The sequence below is a fragment of the Poecilia formosa genome, unplaced genomic scaffold, assembly GCF_000485575.1.
Source record: "Poecilia formosa unplaced genomic scaffold, Poecilia_formosa-5.1.2 Scaffold39, whole genome shotgun sequence".
In the NCBI taxonomy this organism is placed as follows: domain Eukaryota; kingdom Metazoa; phylum Chordata; class Actinopteri; order Cyprinodontiformes; family Poeciliidae; genus Poecilia; species Poecilia formosa.
In genome coordinates this window covers 222,048-238,929 of record NW_006799978.1, presented here as the reverse complement: position 1 = coordinate 238,929, position 16,882 = coordinate 222,048, and the positions used below count along the sequence as shown (strand labels likewise).

Below are 16,882 nucleotides of genomic sequence, written 5' to 3'. Positions count from 1 at the left end.
TTGTTCACTCCGTCCTGATTCAACCCAAGCCCTCGGTTCCTCCATCTCCCTCCAAATATGCTTTTATATTTCTCCTCTGCTCCATCCAGCCGACTCTTGGAGGAACTTGAGATTCCTTGCAGTTTACTCGTGTGATCTCAAAGTTAAAAGAGGGCCTTTTATGGGTTACTTTAGAGCATTTCTGTGCACAATCAGAATGAGCTTGGTTCGTCGCGTTTATTGTTGGTGATGGGTTTGCTTAAAACTGCCACAGATTAGCAGTGCATGAAGCACTGGATTGCATTTCAGCACATTATTGGAATGAAGATTATTTATTAGAGCTTGACCTCTTCCTGCTGCCTTCCTCCAATGTAAAACAGATTCGTTTTCCTGATTGCATGTTTTTGACCTTAGTGAACCTGCTGGATTCTGATTCTGTGAAATAATGCTCGTCTCTTTCACATCTGCTTCTCTACATACTACATCTGACTGCTAGAATTGACTGTTGTTTATCATGTTCAAGATGTTATTTTGTTATTACCATTTAAACAGTCTTTTCCTCTTTATGTCCACTATTCTAAATAGTTGTCATCCATTTTCAGATTTATTTACCAGATAACATTTCAAATATGGAGAAGCAGCATTCAGCTTCTTTGCACCACAAATCTCGAACAAACTTCCAGAAAACTGCAAAACAGCTGAAACACTGAGTTCCTTTAGATTACGGCTGAAAACCTCCCTGTTTCGAGTTGCTTTTGATCTCTGAAGTATTGACCAATATATCTGATGTGCATTGATGAATCTGATGATGGCACTCAACAAAATGTAATGTTTATTACCGGTTTCTTCAGTTTGTGAATGTATGATGTTTTCTTGACAGGTTTTTTTTTTTATTTGTTAATTTTTGTGTTTTCATTATGTAAAGCACTTTGAACAGCCTTGTTGCTGCAATGTGCTATACAAATAAACTGAACTGATTGATCATCTTGCATTTTGTTGAAGCTGTCCTTTGCTTCATCTGTCCAGGTGTGCTGGTCAGATGTTGGTGGCATGGCAGAGGTAAAGCTGAAACTGAAACAGGCCGTGGAGTGGCCCCTGAGGCACCCCGAGGCCTTTACCCGCATGGGGATCCAACCACCAAGAGGAGTCCTGCTGTATGGGCCGCCAGGCTGCTCCAAAACCATGATAGCCAAAGCCTTGGCTAATGAAAGTGGGCTCAACTTTCTGGCTATTAAAGTAAGTTTTCACCATTATATTAAAGTTTAGGTTTTTTTTCCCCATCACTCTGGGTTGACCAAACGTTATCAAATTACTTTGCTGATTAGTCAAAATCAAAAATGGTACCAAAGCTTGCTGCTTTTCTCTTCTTTAATGGGATACATAAAAATGAAAACATAATGTTTTACAGATGTGCCTCTGCATATCGTTTTCCTGATTGAATGTTCTGCCAAAACTGTGCAGATGAGTCAGCCATTAGTCTGAGGACGGATGATTTGTTGTGCTGTCTCTCAGTCTCTGCGTTTGCAGTTTAACATTAGTCATGCAAATTGTATTGCATTTCCTCCCTTAATCAGGTTATAGGGATTCTATCATTTATTTTGGTGAATTTACAGCACTTTAGTATGAAATATTCTCCTTCCACATTTAGATTAAAGAGTACTAGCATATAAATCACCCTCGTACTCTAATATAGGTTTACTTATGTGATGGGAGGGTGATAAACATGTTTATTATTGGAAAATGTTCATTAAATTGATGAAAATTAAGTGTGAACCTCCATCTGTGAAGACATAAATAGTTTTAAGTAGTAATACTTCATTATTTTCTATTCATGTTCTACAATACAAACAGAGACGACCATTACACTCCAGAGGATGTGTAACATTGACTGATTTCAAGTGTGAAAAAGCTGCTGCATGTTCGTGATAGGAGGACATTAATTATATAAAATCAGTGGATTTTACTTTTGAGTTTGAAATGATTTTTATTCAGTTTCAGAGTGTAACTGTTGTGAAACAATCAGAAGTTACGGCTCTAGAATATCCTTTCAGTTTCTTCTTAAACACCCAAGTCTTCATATGCAAAATTTATTTAAAATGTGTTGCTGATGCATCCATAACATTAAGAACGACTATGTGAAAGTTATGAAGTTGAGTCGTTTTGACTTAATCTTTGATTAAAGTTTGATTGCTCAGAACTCCACTCCTCTTTCTCCCAGACAGTCTGCAGTCTGGATCAGCTTCTTGGTTAATTTAAAATCCGTTATTGCCACATGTCTCATAAAAGTGCGGGCGACTTTACCAAACTATTACATCAATAACTCCATGAAAAAATTGGATTTCTGTCTGGTCTTGGACCCCAAAGGAAAAACGAACACAGCTGATCGCCAGAGTAAGACACAGTTATGGGGGAAAACCTAACTGGACTATAACAGCACACTGTGCAGTTTCTGAAGGGCATACTTAAAAAGTGAATGACAATGAGGGGAAAAAACAGTTGGTGTACAAAAAAAGACTGAAACAAAGCATCCATAAATAAGGTGAGAAATGCCTCAAGACATGTGCATCATTTTATTTACATTTATAAAAATTTGGCACATTTATAAACTTCTTAAAATTTCAGATTAAATTCAAATATCCCAGAGATGTTGATGTTGATGGTGATGATTTCCTAAAGAGCTGAAGGTGGTGCAGCTGCAGAGAGTTTCTTCCTCTGACCCTTGACCCAGTGTTTGTCCTCTCTCATTCATCACCCCGTCCTCTCTGCCAGCTCCCCCCTCGTTCAGGACATGTCGACAGATGTTGATTGATCGCCTTGTTGAATTGTTGACTGGTGAATATTTAGAAAAAGACAGGAAGTCCAGACAGAAGCTCTCAACTGGCATCATTAAGTCAGAAGCCAGTTCTGCCATGACCTCCCTCCTTTTGTCTCAGTGAAGCAGGGTGATTTTTCTCCTATTTTCTCCACAATTCAATGAAATGTGCGATAGCTTCATGTGCATTTAGTCTGCTCTAATCAAACTCTAGTTTGTTTGTCTAGAAAGTCTGGTTCATTTGGGGAGGTTAGAATGTGCAACCAAACTCTGATCTGGACCAATAACCAAACTGTGGTCCAGCTAAAAACCAGCTGAAGTGAATTCTGGCAAGGTTTGAATGTACATGTGGATGCAAAGTCCAGAAGCAGGAAGTGGATTATAGTGCAGAGTATTTTCTTGAAAAATACAACCAAAACAAACGTGAGGGTATAGAGCTAGCAGGAGAAATGACTCATGGTCTTTTACCAACAACAAAAGAAAAGTCCTACAACCGCTAGAATGTGATGCTACTTAACTTTTGTTTACATTTTGTAAAGAAGGAAGTTGTGCTTTTTTGTGTTGTTTCCTTCAGGGTTTCATGATTCAGCGCCTCCACAGGTGAGGAGGGGAAGAGGTGTTTCAAATGGTCTGATTGATTTGACACAGTGCAGTGTGAAAGTGAACCACAGCAGCTGGAAATGTACCAATGTGGCAACTTCGGTCCCCAACGAACCAAGTCTGCTGGACTATCAGGCGTGAATACACTTTTAATATTTCAGAAGGTTGGAGCATCTGCAGAGAGAAATATTTGATTAGAAATAGAAACATGCACACAGCATTACATATAATCTACCATATTTATATTTATGAGTTCCACATAATTAAGCTTTATCTGACAGAAGCACACCGTTCTGCAGTGGTTCACAAAACACTACATGTTTGCATTTCTGATGGGGGATGTAGATAAAATCTTAACGGTGGCTGTGGAGACTTGGTGACCAAAAATGGCCGTTCCTAGCAGCAGCTCTCTGCTGCAATGCGGCTTCAGCCTTTATTTGTCTCAGTTCAAGTTGTTTTATAGTTCTCACCTGTTACTCTGACTGTTCCTATGGACATGTTCAGGTCCATAGTTACTTTTTTGCACCCACTTCCCAATTTCTGAAGATTTAACAAACATTTTAGTTGAAAATCATGTTTTCTTGTCTTTCCCATTTTGAAAGGTGGCTCAGATCATCTGGTATCGCGTTGGTTATGAGCTGAAATCCACAAATACTTGTGACCTTCTCTAAAGTTACTTTTCACTGCCTATTTTACAGTTCAAACATAGAAATGCCTTAATTGCACTTCTGGATGCACAGCCAATCATTGCCAAGGAAAATGAATGATGCTCCTGGATTGGTTGCTTTGCAAAAGCTGGCCAATAGGGTGACAAGTTGCATATTTATTTAGCTGAATTGACCTATTTCAGCTGAACAAGCTGCATTTTAGGTGTAATCTAAAATATTCAAGAATAAAAGAAAAATCAGAGAATAAGCAGTGCGGAGGGTCCTGTGCTACTTAAACAAAGATTTGTGCTGTGAGGTTCTGCAGCCAGTTTAAAGTTATCACCAACAGAATCTGCTCTTTGAAACGGGATAAAAAACATCCTGCCCCTGCTGCTGAAAGCCGCTCTCAACCATCTGCAATAACAGTATCAGGTTTTTCCAGTGCGGCGGTTGCTTTGACACAGATACGTTATCCCGATTTAAATGTGAATACTTTGAGGGCTCAGCCTGTTTCCTCTGTGTAAAAAAGCCCTATTATCATCTTGTCAATTTCAGTTTCCTCCCTTCAGCCACTCAAACACACTCACGGTCACACACGCATACCTGCTTGCCAACACACACGCACGCACACACACACACACGCATACACCTCGTATCTCGCCTGGTGTTTTTTAAAAGTCACCACATCCAAGCCTCAGTTCTACAGAGAAACGAGCAGCTTGGGAATAATGAGTCAACCTACACACTTACTGCAGGAGACAAAAGGGCTGGAAGTTAAGTGTCGTCTCGTCCATCAGCTAAGAGGCGATGAAAGAGTAGATTGCAGTGGAGGAAGTTCCTCTAACGACTGAGTGGATGTTCTCCCAGAGAGAGACAAACATCCAAGAGTTTAAAAGTCTAAAATATATAAAAAGAAGAAGTTGCAGAGAAGAAATTGTTAAGCTATGTTTGCAATCAATTGTGAAAACCCCACACATTTAAAACAATTGTTGCTGAAATTTCCTGAGTTAATTAAATTAATTTTATTTATAAAATGAGTCATTTCACAACAGATGTCACAGTTCACTTTGGCCCAAAAACTTCATTTCAATCAGCTAAGCAGGTGTTGAAAAGACAGAAAGGAGAATAACATAATCCACTGAGCCATGAATACTTTCTATGGAGGAGAAAAACAGTGTGTACACAGAGTTAATGCTGCTGAATCTCTTTCTCTGGCTTCATAAAAATAAGAGACACAGTTGAACACAGAATCTCTGAACCTGGTGTACTTTCTATGGTAGTTGTTTTCTGAACTTTTTGCAAGTTAACACTCTATCCCAACAATACATGTTTATATTAAAGAGACAAAGCTAAACATAGAAGCACTGAGCCATGAGTACAATCAAACTTTGGTCTCATAAGCTGCAGGAGCATTTTCAAGGAACCAGATTCAGTTTCCAGAGCCCTCTCCCTTCTGATGTAGGAGCTACAGGACTCAATGCTTTTAATGCTTTCAACAGTAGCTGCTGTTTTTAGGGTCTACATAGTGGTTCTTTACGAAAGAGGCATGTCCCTCCACTGGAAACCAGTAACGACAGATTTGTATTGGTCATCCTGTACAACATTAACAGCAGACATAGCAGTAAGTTTATGGGGAAATATTTGTTCTGCTTCCCCCTCATCTTATTGTCCTCCTCTGTCTTTTTTTTACTAAATTTGGAAAAAAAAAAGCTTTCATCATTGGACTTGAAAACTATGCAACAGCCTTGACAAGTATGGCCGCAGGTTATATTTATGAAGCTGTTGTGAGCACAAACCTTCTATTTCATGCCTTAGATCTTCCCGAATATCCGATTTTATTTGATGTGCCTGAATGCATTCATAACAGGAGAAGTTGCACCATGGTGCGAGCAGATGTGCTACTTTAATGCTCACAGAGTGGAAAATGTGCATCTTTGCCAAGTGAGCCACATGTGTTACATACAAACATGAAACGGTACACAGCGTACAGTGTGCATCGAAAAAATTTCACACAAAGAGACAAAACACGTCCTGCTGTGCCGCACACTTGATGATCACCGTCTCTCTGTTTGATCTGCTGTGTTCAAGGAGCAGATGCTTCAGTTGTCACTGAGAAGTTTACTTCTGGATTTTAGCCATTTAAAAAAGACATGATTGTCTTTTGTCAAAGGTCCTAATGTAGAAGAATTTTAGATGGTTTAAATTCATAATAACACAACCATACTCATTAAGTTGTAGCTGTTATAAAATGAGTAACTCTGTTCTACATAAATTATTCTTTCAGGGTCCAGAATTACTGAGCAAGTACGTTGGGGAGTCTGAAAGAGCAGTTCGAGAGGTAAGTTCTTTAAGCCTTCCTCACAGTGCCCTGCAAAAGTATTCACACCCTTTCATTATGTTCCAACCAAAAACTTCAATTCATCTTTTGGGGATTTTATGTTCAATTCAGTTCAAATCAGGTTTGGATATTTATGTAGAGCCATTTCACAACAATTATCAACTCAAGGAACTTTGCAAAAAGAAAAATAATTATTTCAATATTTCAATGCAGTCACATTGTCAAACAGTAAATTAAACTCAGTTTGTTATTGAAATTAGTTTAAAACGTTTACTATCTAAGGAAACCCAGTAGATCCCTTTGAGTCATTGACTTGCAGCTTTCACTCCTGGATGAACGGGTAGCAACAATCATTTGGGTTGTGTCATTGATGTATGCATGTAACGAAAGGAAAGGAAAGGAAAAAGTCCCTTTTAACAAGAAGAAACCTCCACCAGAACCAGAGCAAGATTTTGGTGGAGAACCTTGCATGTGTCTGTGAGCAGACACACAGACACATGCAAAAGAAACAAAAGAAATGATTCAGAAAGGCATCACAGCCAAACCAAATACCAAACGAGGTGTAGCTTCTATAAAGAGAGAAATAACAGAGAAAACATAAAGTTAAGAGTTGAAATAACAGCAGATAATGTGAATTTGGGGAGTAGTAGAAGACAAAAGTGAGAAAAAGTGGTCAGTTTGTCCTCCAGCAGCCTAAGATTATAGCAGCATAACTACAGAGATAGCTCAGTTTAACTTAACTCCTTAGAATGAGACCTGAAAGAGACAGAACTGCTGCGGCCGACATAAGATATGTCGGTTGCTCAGATGTGTTGATGCTTTGGGCATCAAGAAACTTTTTCTGCAGATTTTCTTTGCAAAATATCTTCATCGCAGGCAGAAGTAACTGGCAGAAGTAACTGGCAGAAGTAACTGGCAGAAGTTGCCAGGAAGTAAGGGATAATGTATAAGTAAAATACCACAGGGTGATTTACAGATTGATTTCGTATAAAAACTGGTAAAAATCTTTGTTTTAGGAAATTATTTAGTTTAGTTTAGTTTACTAAACTAAATAATTTAGTTTACAGTTAAAACTAAAAACTATTTTAACTCGAGGATTCGTGTTCATTTGACAGAAAGTTTTAAAACCATTTGATAAGGAGGCCAGTCATGTCTTAAGAAGTTCCTGTTCAATTTCAGGTGATGGGTTGAATTTAGCTCTTTGAGATGTTAAAATCTTCGTTTTAGATCCATAACCTGTTATAACCCATCCAGAACGTTCTTCCTGACCCATCTGCTGGGTTCCTTGGTCTTCCTGACACTGATGTTCTTTAAAAAACCTCTGAAGCCAGAAACAGATGATCTGGATTTATGAGGATAAATTTCACACAGGCAAAAGTTTTCACTGGATTTATTTATTTATATATTTTCAGATTTTTATTTTATTTTTTTTTTATTTATGCATTGTGCGCTTTATGTTGGTCCATCATTTAAAAAGCTAATAAAATCTGATTTTAACCTGACTACATGCAGAACATTTTACCGGATCTGAATACTTTTTTTTAGCGATGTGTTTGGCTATTATTATACACCAAAATCCTTCCTGGTCATTGTGTTCCTGAGCTGAATTGTGGAGCCCTGACGGGTTCAGTTCTGACGTCCTAAAGGATGACCTGCGGTTTGATTTCTGGGGTTAATGACGGCTGTATTTCCTCTTCATGTTTGTGTCTCGGATGATTCATCTGTCCCATTAAACATTTGTCCTGTTTCTGCCTCTTCCTTTGTTGCTGACGCTGCTCGCAGGTGTTTCGGAAGGCAAGGGCCGTTGCTCCCTCCATCGTCTTCTTTGATGAGATCGATGCTCTGGCCAGCGAAAGAGGAAGGTACAGTTTGTCCTTTTCTGTACTCCTTTAAAAATAATAATCTCAAACAGCTTCTTCCCGTTTGTGTGACAAATTCATAATCACGTCGGCGGTCAGTGTTAATTATGCGACTACCGCCTCTCTCCGCTGACATCTCACTGTGATTCATGCATGATAGAAGGAACAAACATCCGAAACAGTCTGCATGAATGCACCGGTTCCCATGCAGTGTTTGCAGAGTATTGTGACTTTTCACCAGCAGAGAACACAGAACAGAGTGTTGTCCAGAGGAGTTTCAGTGGGATGGCACAGGGAACATCTGTGGCTTGAAGGAAAGAGACTGGGGGTTGGAGGGTAGAGGATATGGACCGGAGGCACACAAACATTTCATTGTGCTCTTTCACGGCAGATGGGGAAGGCCAAATATGCAGCGTGCTTCCTGCTAAACCAGGGAAAGATGACATTTGCAGGATGGAGCTAAGAAAAGGGCAGCAGGCCTTATAACCAGTTAGTTCACCACACATTTTCCATCATCAGTGACAGGTTGCACTTTAATTTAACTCTGTCTACAGGTATCAACTCAAATCAATTAGACAAGTTTATTTGTAAACACATTTCAGCAACAGATCAGCTGAACGTGCTTTACATAATAAAAAACAAAAAAACAAAAATAAAAAGTCAATTTAGAATTGAGGAACCAGTAATAAACATTATATTTTGTGCCATCATCAAAATCATCAATATATGTCATATATGTCAATATGTCAAATGTTCCTTTTAAGGTTCAAAAGCAGCTCTAAACAGGTGAGTTTTTAGGCTTGATTTACAGGAACCCAGTGTTTCAGCTGTTTTGCAGTTTTCTGGAAGTTTATTCCAGATTTGTGGTGCTCAGAAGCTGAGTGCTGCTCCATGTTTGGTTCTGGTTCTGGGGATGGAGACAGGAACAGACAGGGTCCAGAAGACCTGCAGGTTCTGGAAGGTTGATACAGCAACAATAATGGGTCTTTAATGTATTAAATATTCCTGTATATTTTAAAATCGTCATTATTGTAATTCAGTTTGCTCAAAGTATTTATACTTTTCTCATAATTTACAGTTTATTTCAGTAACTCTTTAAGAGAAGCACATTATCTATATTAATTCCACACAGGCTTATGTTTCCAAGTCTTTATTTATGCTAGCCATGATGACTTTCTGCAAGCTTGCAAGCATCCAAATATCTTGCTGTGTCTGGATGTTCGATTTCTAAAGTAAAAAAAATAAATAAAAAAATTTCATTGGAATTGGAAGAGATTTAAAGAGGAGTGGCAAAAGCAATTGAGGTGGATTAGCAGTGCTTGCCAACAACTGCTGGATTCATTCCGGGCGTGTTACTGTGAAATATCACCTCTGCTGCACCGAAATTAAGTTGATTGCATATAAGTTATGAGTTTCCTTAGTCAGAGGCCTCCTCAGATTCATTGCAACACTGACTGCTACCAGAGATCCTTCCTGCTACATCACCATCTACAGCAAAAATTTGAAGATACTCTGATGACATGAGTTAAGACATTTATTTTCCCTTTGGGAAAAATAAAACATATTTTAGAATTTAATTAAATAATGTCTAATTCTTTCATTGAGTCATTGTGCTGCACTTGTACTGTTTGTGTATTTTGTCTTCTTGGCCTAATTCCAGTCTGCACTAAATAATAATTTGTCCTTATCAGTTATTTCTTTGCCAGTAGAGCTGGCAGTTTTCCTCTATCCTGTTTTTTTTTCTACTTTGATTGAGCTTTCTTCTCTGCTTTTATGAATATCAATTTTTCATATGTGCTCAGAGAGTGCCAGCTACTTCTTCTGTTTGCCAGCTCAAGTTGGTGGAAGCAGGACTGGACCTGTGCCTCAAGGCCACTCACCATTTAGGGAAATGCACTTCTTGCAGATCTGTAAATGCTATTTATTGGACTTTACTTCCTGATGTGTTTAATCAATGAAGTGGCTCACAGACTTCCAGTGCAGATTCAGATCTGTTGACACAACCAGACAGCTTGTGCTCCTGTGTGTGTGTGTGTGTGTGTGTGTGTGTGTGTGTGCGTGTGTGCGTGTGCGTGTGTGTTTTTCATTGGGAGGCAGGAGATGAGAAGCACCTGTAAATCTGTCAGCCTACCTGCCACGAGTCGAAACTGGTGGAGTGAAATGAGGAAAACAGGAGTGAATACAAAGATGATCAGTTCAGAGAGACATAAAATGACAAGTTATGGTTTTTAGGAAATAATGAGTCACAATAAAAATACAAATACCTTCTAAGTTCTCTATTTCTGTGCTGACTTTTCTTTGAGTCTTCTCTCCTACAGTATGGAATTTTGTACATTATATTTAAACCTTGACCACTGCCATAAATCCACAGTGAATTTTGGTATTTATACTTTTGAAATATTGCGCTAAAATAAAGAAATTTGCGAATATGCATTTGGAAATGCATGCAGTCTGGGCACATCAAGCATGTTGAGACTTTGTTCATCTCAGCTTTTCTGTTATTTTTTTTTTCTTTTCCCCAGGCTTCATATTAGATTAGGTGTGGGCATTTATTGTATTGTTTATTGTTTATTGTGAAAACATTCTTATCGCTATAAGAATTTAGATTTTTGTTGTCTTAATAAATTCCAATTAATGATATTTTAAAAACTGACTCTATAATCAAAAATTATATTTTTACTATTATCTCCACTGTTTCATGACAGCATAAGTAAATATCATTAAGTATGATGTAGATACTGTTTGCAGTTAAGTGATATAAATCACACTTCTTTAAATAAGTGGCATCCTGAAAAAGCCTATTTCATATAGGAATGTTTTTCAAGAACTATACAGTATTTCTATTTGTGGTGCCATGAATTCTATGCCACAGAGTCAGTCTTAAAGTTACCTAAAAAATAGTATGAACCATCTTTTATCATCATTTTCATCATTATCACAATAGTGTCACAACATATCATGATAAAATTCTAAGTCCATATCACCCACCGCAGCTACAGATTCTGATTTATTCCATTTCTCAAAAAGATTATTTGTTACCCATCTCTTCTCCATGTTTACCCTCTTCATAATTTCTCCTTTATTCCCCAGCTTCCTGTCTAGCATGCTATGTCGCCCCCTCACCCAAACTTTCTCTCCTCCTCTTTCGCTGTCCCCCTCCTGTCTTTCTTCTCCCTCGTAACTCGGTGACAGAGCTCTTTTGTGCTCCTCTGAAGCCTTGTCTGCACTAATGACGTCTGGCACTTCCGCTGGCCCTGTCAACAGAGACTGTGTGTGTGTGTGTGTGTGTGTGTTTGAGTCCAGAAGGATGGCTGTCTGCGCTGAGCTATGGAAAATAACCACCTTGTAATGCAATGACTAATGCGCTGCTGAGTTTTTTAAGGCTGCCGATCTTTTAAAGGGTGTATCTGAGTCGATCCTTCATCTTTACATGACAAACATCACCAGATTTAAATTATTGGATCCAATTTCACAGAGTAGTTTCTCCATGTTATTTTACATTTTTTATTCATAAAATTTGCATATTTTTGTTGTAGAAAGTACACCAGGTTCAGTATATGTTCATTATACTGAACCAAGCCAAAATCGGTTCATCCAGGTAAAGAGAAACACGTTTTGCTTTCTAATTTAGCTGTCTGGCACACTGTTACTGTTAGAATTATCCCCTAACAAAGTGTTTGCCTGCTGCAGTTTTTCTTCGTCTCAGTCGGTTCAGTGGAGAAACCATGTTAACAAGTCCAAACGGGGCTCCCAACAAGTGCTGCTTTATCACAGAGGAATGACCTGTTTTCAATCGCCTTGTTCTCAGTACAGCGTTTTACGTCACTGGCAAGAAAGCTCCATATTGCTGCCAGAGGATTATTTTTCTAAAGATGAATGACAATAGTGTTAATTAAATCTCTGTTGTCATCAAAATATTCTCTAAAATGACTTCAAAGTCCTGTTGATTGTTTCTTTTGACATATTTATATCAAAAGATATAATTACTGATTTTTTTGGTTTCTTTTTTATTTCCTTTGTTGCCATTTCCAACATCTTTCATTTTTGTTCATGTTTGTCTCTTATTTCTCATTGAACTATAAGCACAGTGAGAAGTTTTGCCAATGACCAAATGTTTCTACAATACAGATTTGACTCTCCTTCTGACAGTATTTATCTGTTCAGGCAGGATATCTACTTGTGGTCCAAATTCTGGGCATGGTGACCACTCCTTGTCTCTTGGAACTGATCATAATTTGTTTGCCATAGTTTATTCACAGCACAGTGTTGCCTTGACACACCATAATTGGTCTCTTCTAAATGGTCCTCAGTTATATGTGCATCATTCTGCATCTGGGGTTCCCTGTGCAGAACTGGCAACCTGTACAGGCTCTACCCAGCCGCTGGGCTGGTACCAACTTGGACATGGACCCAAATGCAGAGAAGAGGATGGGATAATAATGTTATAACCACATGGTAAGACATTGAGAAATGGAGGAGATACAAGGGAAACAGACAAGCCAGACACCACTTTTAATTACTGGGAAGGTGGATGGGTGATAAAAGAACCAGGTGTGACCAGGCAGGAGAGTTAAGTAGAGCTGGGAAAAAACTGAATGAAAACTGACAGAAGGTGACTGATTAACAAAGAGATAAACACAGAGGGGACTAAGGCCTAGTCCGCACATATCTGGCAAAACAAAGATATTTCTATGCTTCATTTGGATGAAGACATTTCTGAAGCTTATCCTGTGTGTACATTTTTTTTAAACGAAGGGACAAAGATATACATTTTTAACAAAGACCTGGCTACTTGTGTACAAGGCCTAAAGAGGAATTAGCCTCTAAACCAAATACACAAAGAGCAGAGTACAAAAAAACTCAACCCCCCAAAAAAATTAACTGGTGTGGTTAAGCTGCAGTAAGAATAATAAGCTCCAAATAATCCTAAAACCAAAACAAATGACGCAGAACATAAAGATGCGTCTGTGATGACAGATGGGGTTTGATATTTTGAGCATTTCCTTGTCAGCCAGCCGACATTTCTTCTCATTGCTGTGATCTTTTAGCACCTGATCGCTTTTACTGAAGAATTAGGAAAAAGACACCTGTTTAGTTTTAGACAAATGATTTTCCAATCACAAAAAGGATTCATCAGATAATTGTGTCCCCAGCCTTTTCTGTCCATCCATTTGCTTCTTTCAGACTTCCCATTTGTCTTTGATGTTTTTTCTTCGACAGAAGTGGCTACTGCTAGTGATGAGCAAGCTCTGCACTGGTGGCAACATAACTCCTCAAAGATATGATAATACCAGTACTTCTTGGATTTTATGAAATCGTCTTACTTTCAATTGAATTGCTCATCATGAAGTTCTTGATGATCCAGAAAAGTGATCCTTGAGCAGCTATAATTAGTTTTCTGAATGTCAGACATGATTCTGGTGCTTGTTGAACCAGGTGTTATTAAGCCAACTTGATGCAGCTAAGCCTCTTTTTGTGAAGTTCTTGGTAAGAACAATTATATTCTTAACAGTACTTCCTCTGGAAACGGATGATGGTTCCATAGTTTGCTTTGGGTGAAATTCAACATTTCTGTTGCTGTCAAAACCTTTCAATGAAATATGTAATTTTTCCCATCCCTTCAATAATTTTCATACATCTCTTTTCCTTTCACTCATCTTTCCTCACCTGCTGCAATCCTCTTTTCACTTATCTATCTTATTTTCTCACTCACCCCCTCTTCAGCTCTGCGGGTTCAGGCGGCGTAGGTGACCGGGTCCTGGCTCAGCTCCTGACAGAGATGGATGGCATCGAGCAGCTCCGAGATGTCACCGTGCTGGCCGCCACCAACCGACCTGACATGATCGATAAGGTAAACAAGACACCGGCACTCTTTCTTCATTTCTCCATCCCTCTCTTTGGTCTGTGATTGATAAGGCTGAGTGGATGTTTTGTGTTTACTTTCCTTGTCTCCTCTTCTCCTCTTCCTGACTTTTATAGTGATTGATTGATGAGATTAAAGGTCCTTCCTCTGGTCTGTCCTGCTTGATTCACCTTGTAGATATTGGTGGTGTCTTGTAGCAATAACTGCAAATGTCCTATTTCCATTGAACTTGAAGTCATACTGCAAGATCCGAGCTGACAAGTTGGACAGGTCTGAAACACGACAATGCTTAAGAGCTGAATATTAATGTAATCGGAGGGTTGGTTCCTGAGAGATGTATGCACTTGTGTGTTTCAAAGGATTTGCACATAAATCTTTGAAGACACATAAATTTGAAGTCTATAGGTGCATTGACAGCAGCCCTGTTTATTCCACTTTAATCAAACTCTAGTTCATTTGCTTAGAAAGTACAATTTGGAGAGGTGTGAATGCACAATGAAACTTTGATATGAACCAAATAAGCAAACTTTGGTCCTCCTACAAACTTAGGTCTCAGTTTAGTTGAAGCATGTGGTTTGAATGCATACAAGCGGACTGGAGACCACTCCAAAACCACAAATCAGACTATAGCACACAGCATTCTGGGTAAATACAACAATACAACAAACACACAGTCGACCACTTACAGGAGTAATGGCTCATGGTCTTTTGCCAAAGACACGAGAGAAAGTTTACTGCTGCTAAAATATGATGGCACTCCATTTCTGTTTAAATTTTGTGAAGAAGGAAGTTACACTCCTTCAGAGGTTTTCCTGTTATTTCCTTCAGTTGTTCTTGGCACAGCGCCACCACAGGCAAGGAGGTGAACAGGTTTTTCAAAGGGTTTTGTTGGAGTGTGGAAAGCAGACTGGACTAGCTGAAAATGTTACAAATGTTGCAATTTTGGTCCCCAATCTAACCGAGTCTACCGTATTATGAGGTGTGAAAACACCCGATGAATGACTCCTTTTTCTTGGCAACACCACGATTATCCTCCAAATAAGTCACAAGCTTTTAACATGCAGCCCTTCCTGAACCTCATAAGTTGTCACTGATTCTCCTTAACCAAACAAGGAGAACATGCTTTTGCTCCAGTTTTAATTTGCCTTTACCAGAGCTACCTTGCTATAGTTTCAGTTCAGTTTGTAAGTTGAGTCGCATGAGTTATGCAGCAACTAGAACATATTATTAAGTTAATATGGCCTTTCAAACTGCTAGCGATTCCTTGCGACTGTGTAAAACACATCCGCTTTGGGGGAAATGACAAACTAAAATTGTTTACTCTCAAAAAAAGTATGGTAGGAGTCCAGAAGTACAAAGTTTACTGACAAAACCAGCTTGTGGGTATGGTGGTGGGATTTCCGGTACATTCTGTCATATGAATACTTGATCTCACGAGTCTGGTGGTCTGTAGAGGGAGGTCGAGTTGGAACCAGTATGTCAGGAAAAAATCGGATCAGTCCGTGAAGAGTCTGATGGAAGTGGCTTGTCTTGGTCTTTGTCTTGAATGGCCTAATTTTTGATTGCAACATTTTTACATCACAATTAAGCTGTTAAATGGAAGTGAAATTTATAATCATAAACAGATTTTACCTTCTGGTTAAGAAAAGAGTTTAATTTAAATTTCACTGTTACGGATTGGTTTTTTCCCCTTATATGTCCTCTTGTGGTGTAAATAAGAAACTGATGGAGATATTATCATTACCCTCACTTCATTTTCTATTTGCACTTTTTGTTGTCTCCTTTGCTTCCTCCTCTCTACCACAGGACCTTTATTTAGTCTCTTATCCACTCATCTCTGTCTTAATGAAATTTCCTGAGTGCTGATCAAAGACGGAGTCTGTGTTCTGTCAAAGAGGAAAGCAGAATGTCACGGTGATCTCAGAGCTCCAACTCGGCCTGCTTTCTTTTGTCTTTCACTTCTCCTCCCAGAAAAATTGCACACACTCAGAAAAGAAGGAGTTTCAGTCTAAAATAGCACATCCATCAGAGGACTTTTATACACATTTACATTGCAGCTCAGGACAAGAACTGGCATGTTTGCTGCTGTTTTATGTAAACTGATAACTGTTCGTTTCATATCCATCAGCACAAATCCCCCCACATGCAAATTTTGGCTAACCCTCTCCTCAAACTCCAAACCCAAACCCATTTCTGGCACACTTGTGGAGAGCTGATCCATTGCTGCGGTGGGGGGATGACAGCAACTTCCTCCACCTCCATAACTGGTTGCCGTCTCATTTCAAACTCCATTAGTGGTGTGGCAGCTTAGAAACACCCTAAGTGTGTAGTTTATTGTGTGTATTTGAGTAAAAAAAAAAGAGAAGGACGCATCAACAGGAAGAGAAAGACACACTATTAACAGTAGGCGGGGGGTCAAGCCTCAGGGTGGACAGATGGGAAACCCCCGGCTGCTCTCAGGAAGTGTTCCCCTGTGCAGCTGAGAAATCAGATTACCTCCTCCACCTCACATCCCCTGCTGAGTGAGTTTGTCTATGCATGTGTGGTTGGTGAGTTTCACGTCATTTGTGTAAGAAATATTTACAAGAATAGCCAAATGGGCAGCCAGACACCCAGAAACCCCAACCCAGTACACAATATCAGCACTCTGCCATGTTTCACCACCAAGCGCTGGTCAGTTTGCACCACCGCTTAGTGACGCTGGAGGCTATTTCCATTCAGATGTCAGGATATGATGGAGAAAATGAAGATTAATGAGACACTTGGGTGTCAATGAAGTCATTG

At 39.1% G+C, this 16,882-nt stretch overlaps 1 protein-coding gene across 2 annotated transcripts in view; it reads left to right on the top strand.

Annotated features, from left to right (window-relative positions):
* The window catches only part of afg2a (AFG2 AAA ATPase homolog A), a 109,332-nt gene that overhangs the window by 24,671 nt on the left and 67,779 nt on the right, over positions 1-16,882 (top strand). For both annotated transcript variants that reach the window (XM_007550965.2, XM_016670907.1), the window contains exons 11-14: positions 1,006-1,215; positions 6,323-6,376; positions 8,159-8,238; positions 13,960-14,086. In XM_007550965.2, the coding sequence (XP_007551027.1) occupies positions 1,006-1,215; positions 6,323-6,376; positions 8,159-8,238; positions 13,960-14,086 (471 nt within the window). The remainder of the gene's footprint in view (positions 1-1,005; positions 1,216-6,322; positions 6,377-8,158; positions 8,239-13,959; positions 14,087-16,882) is intronic.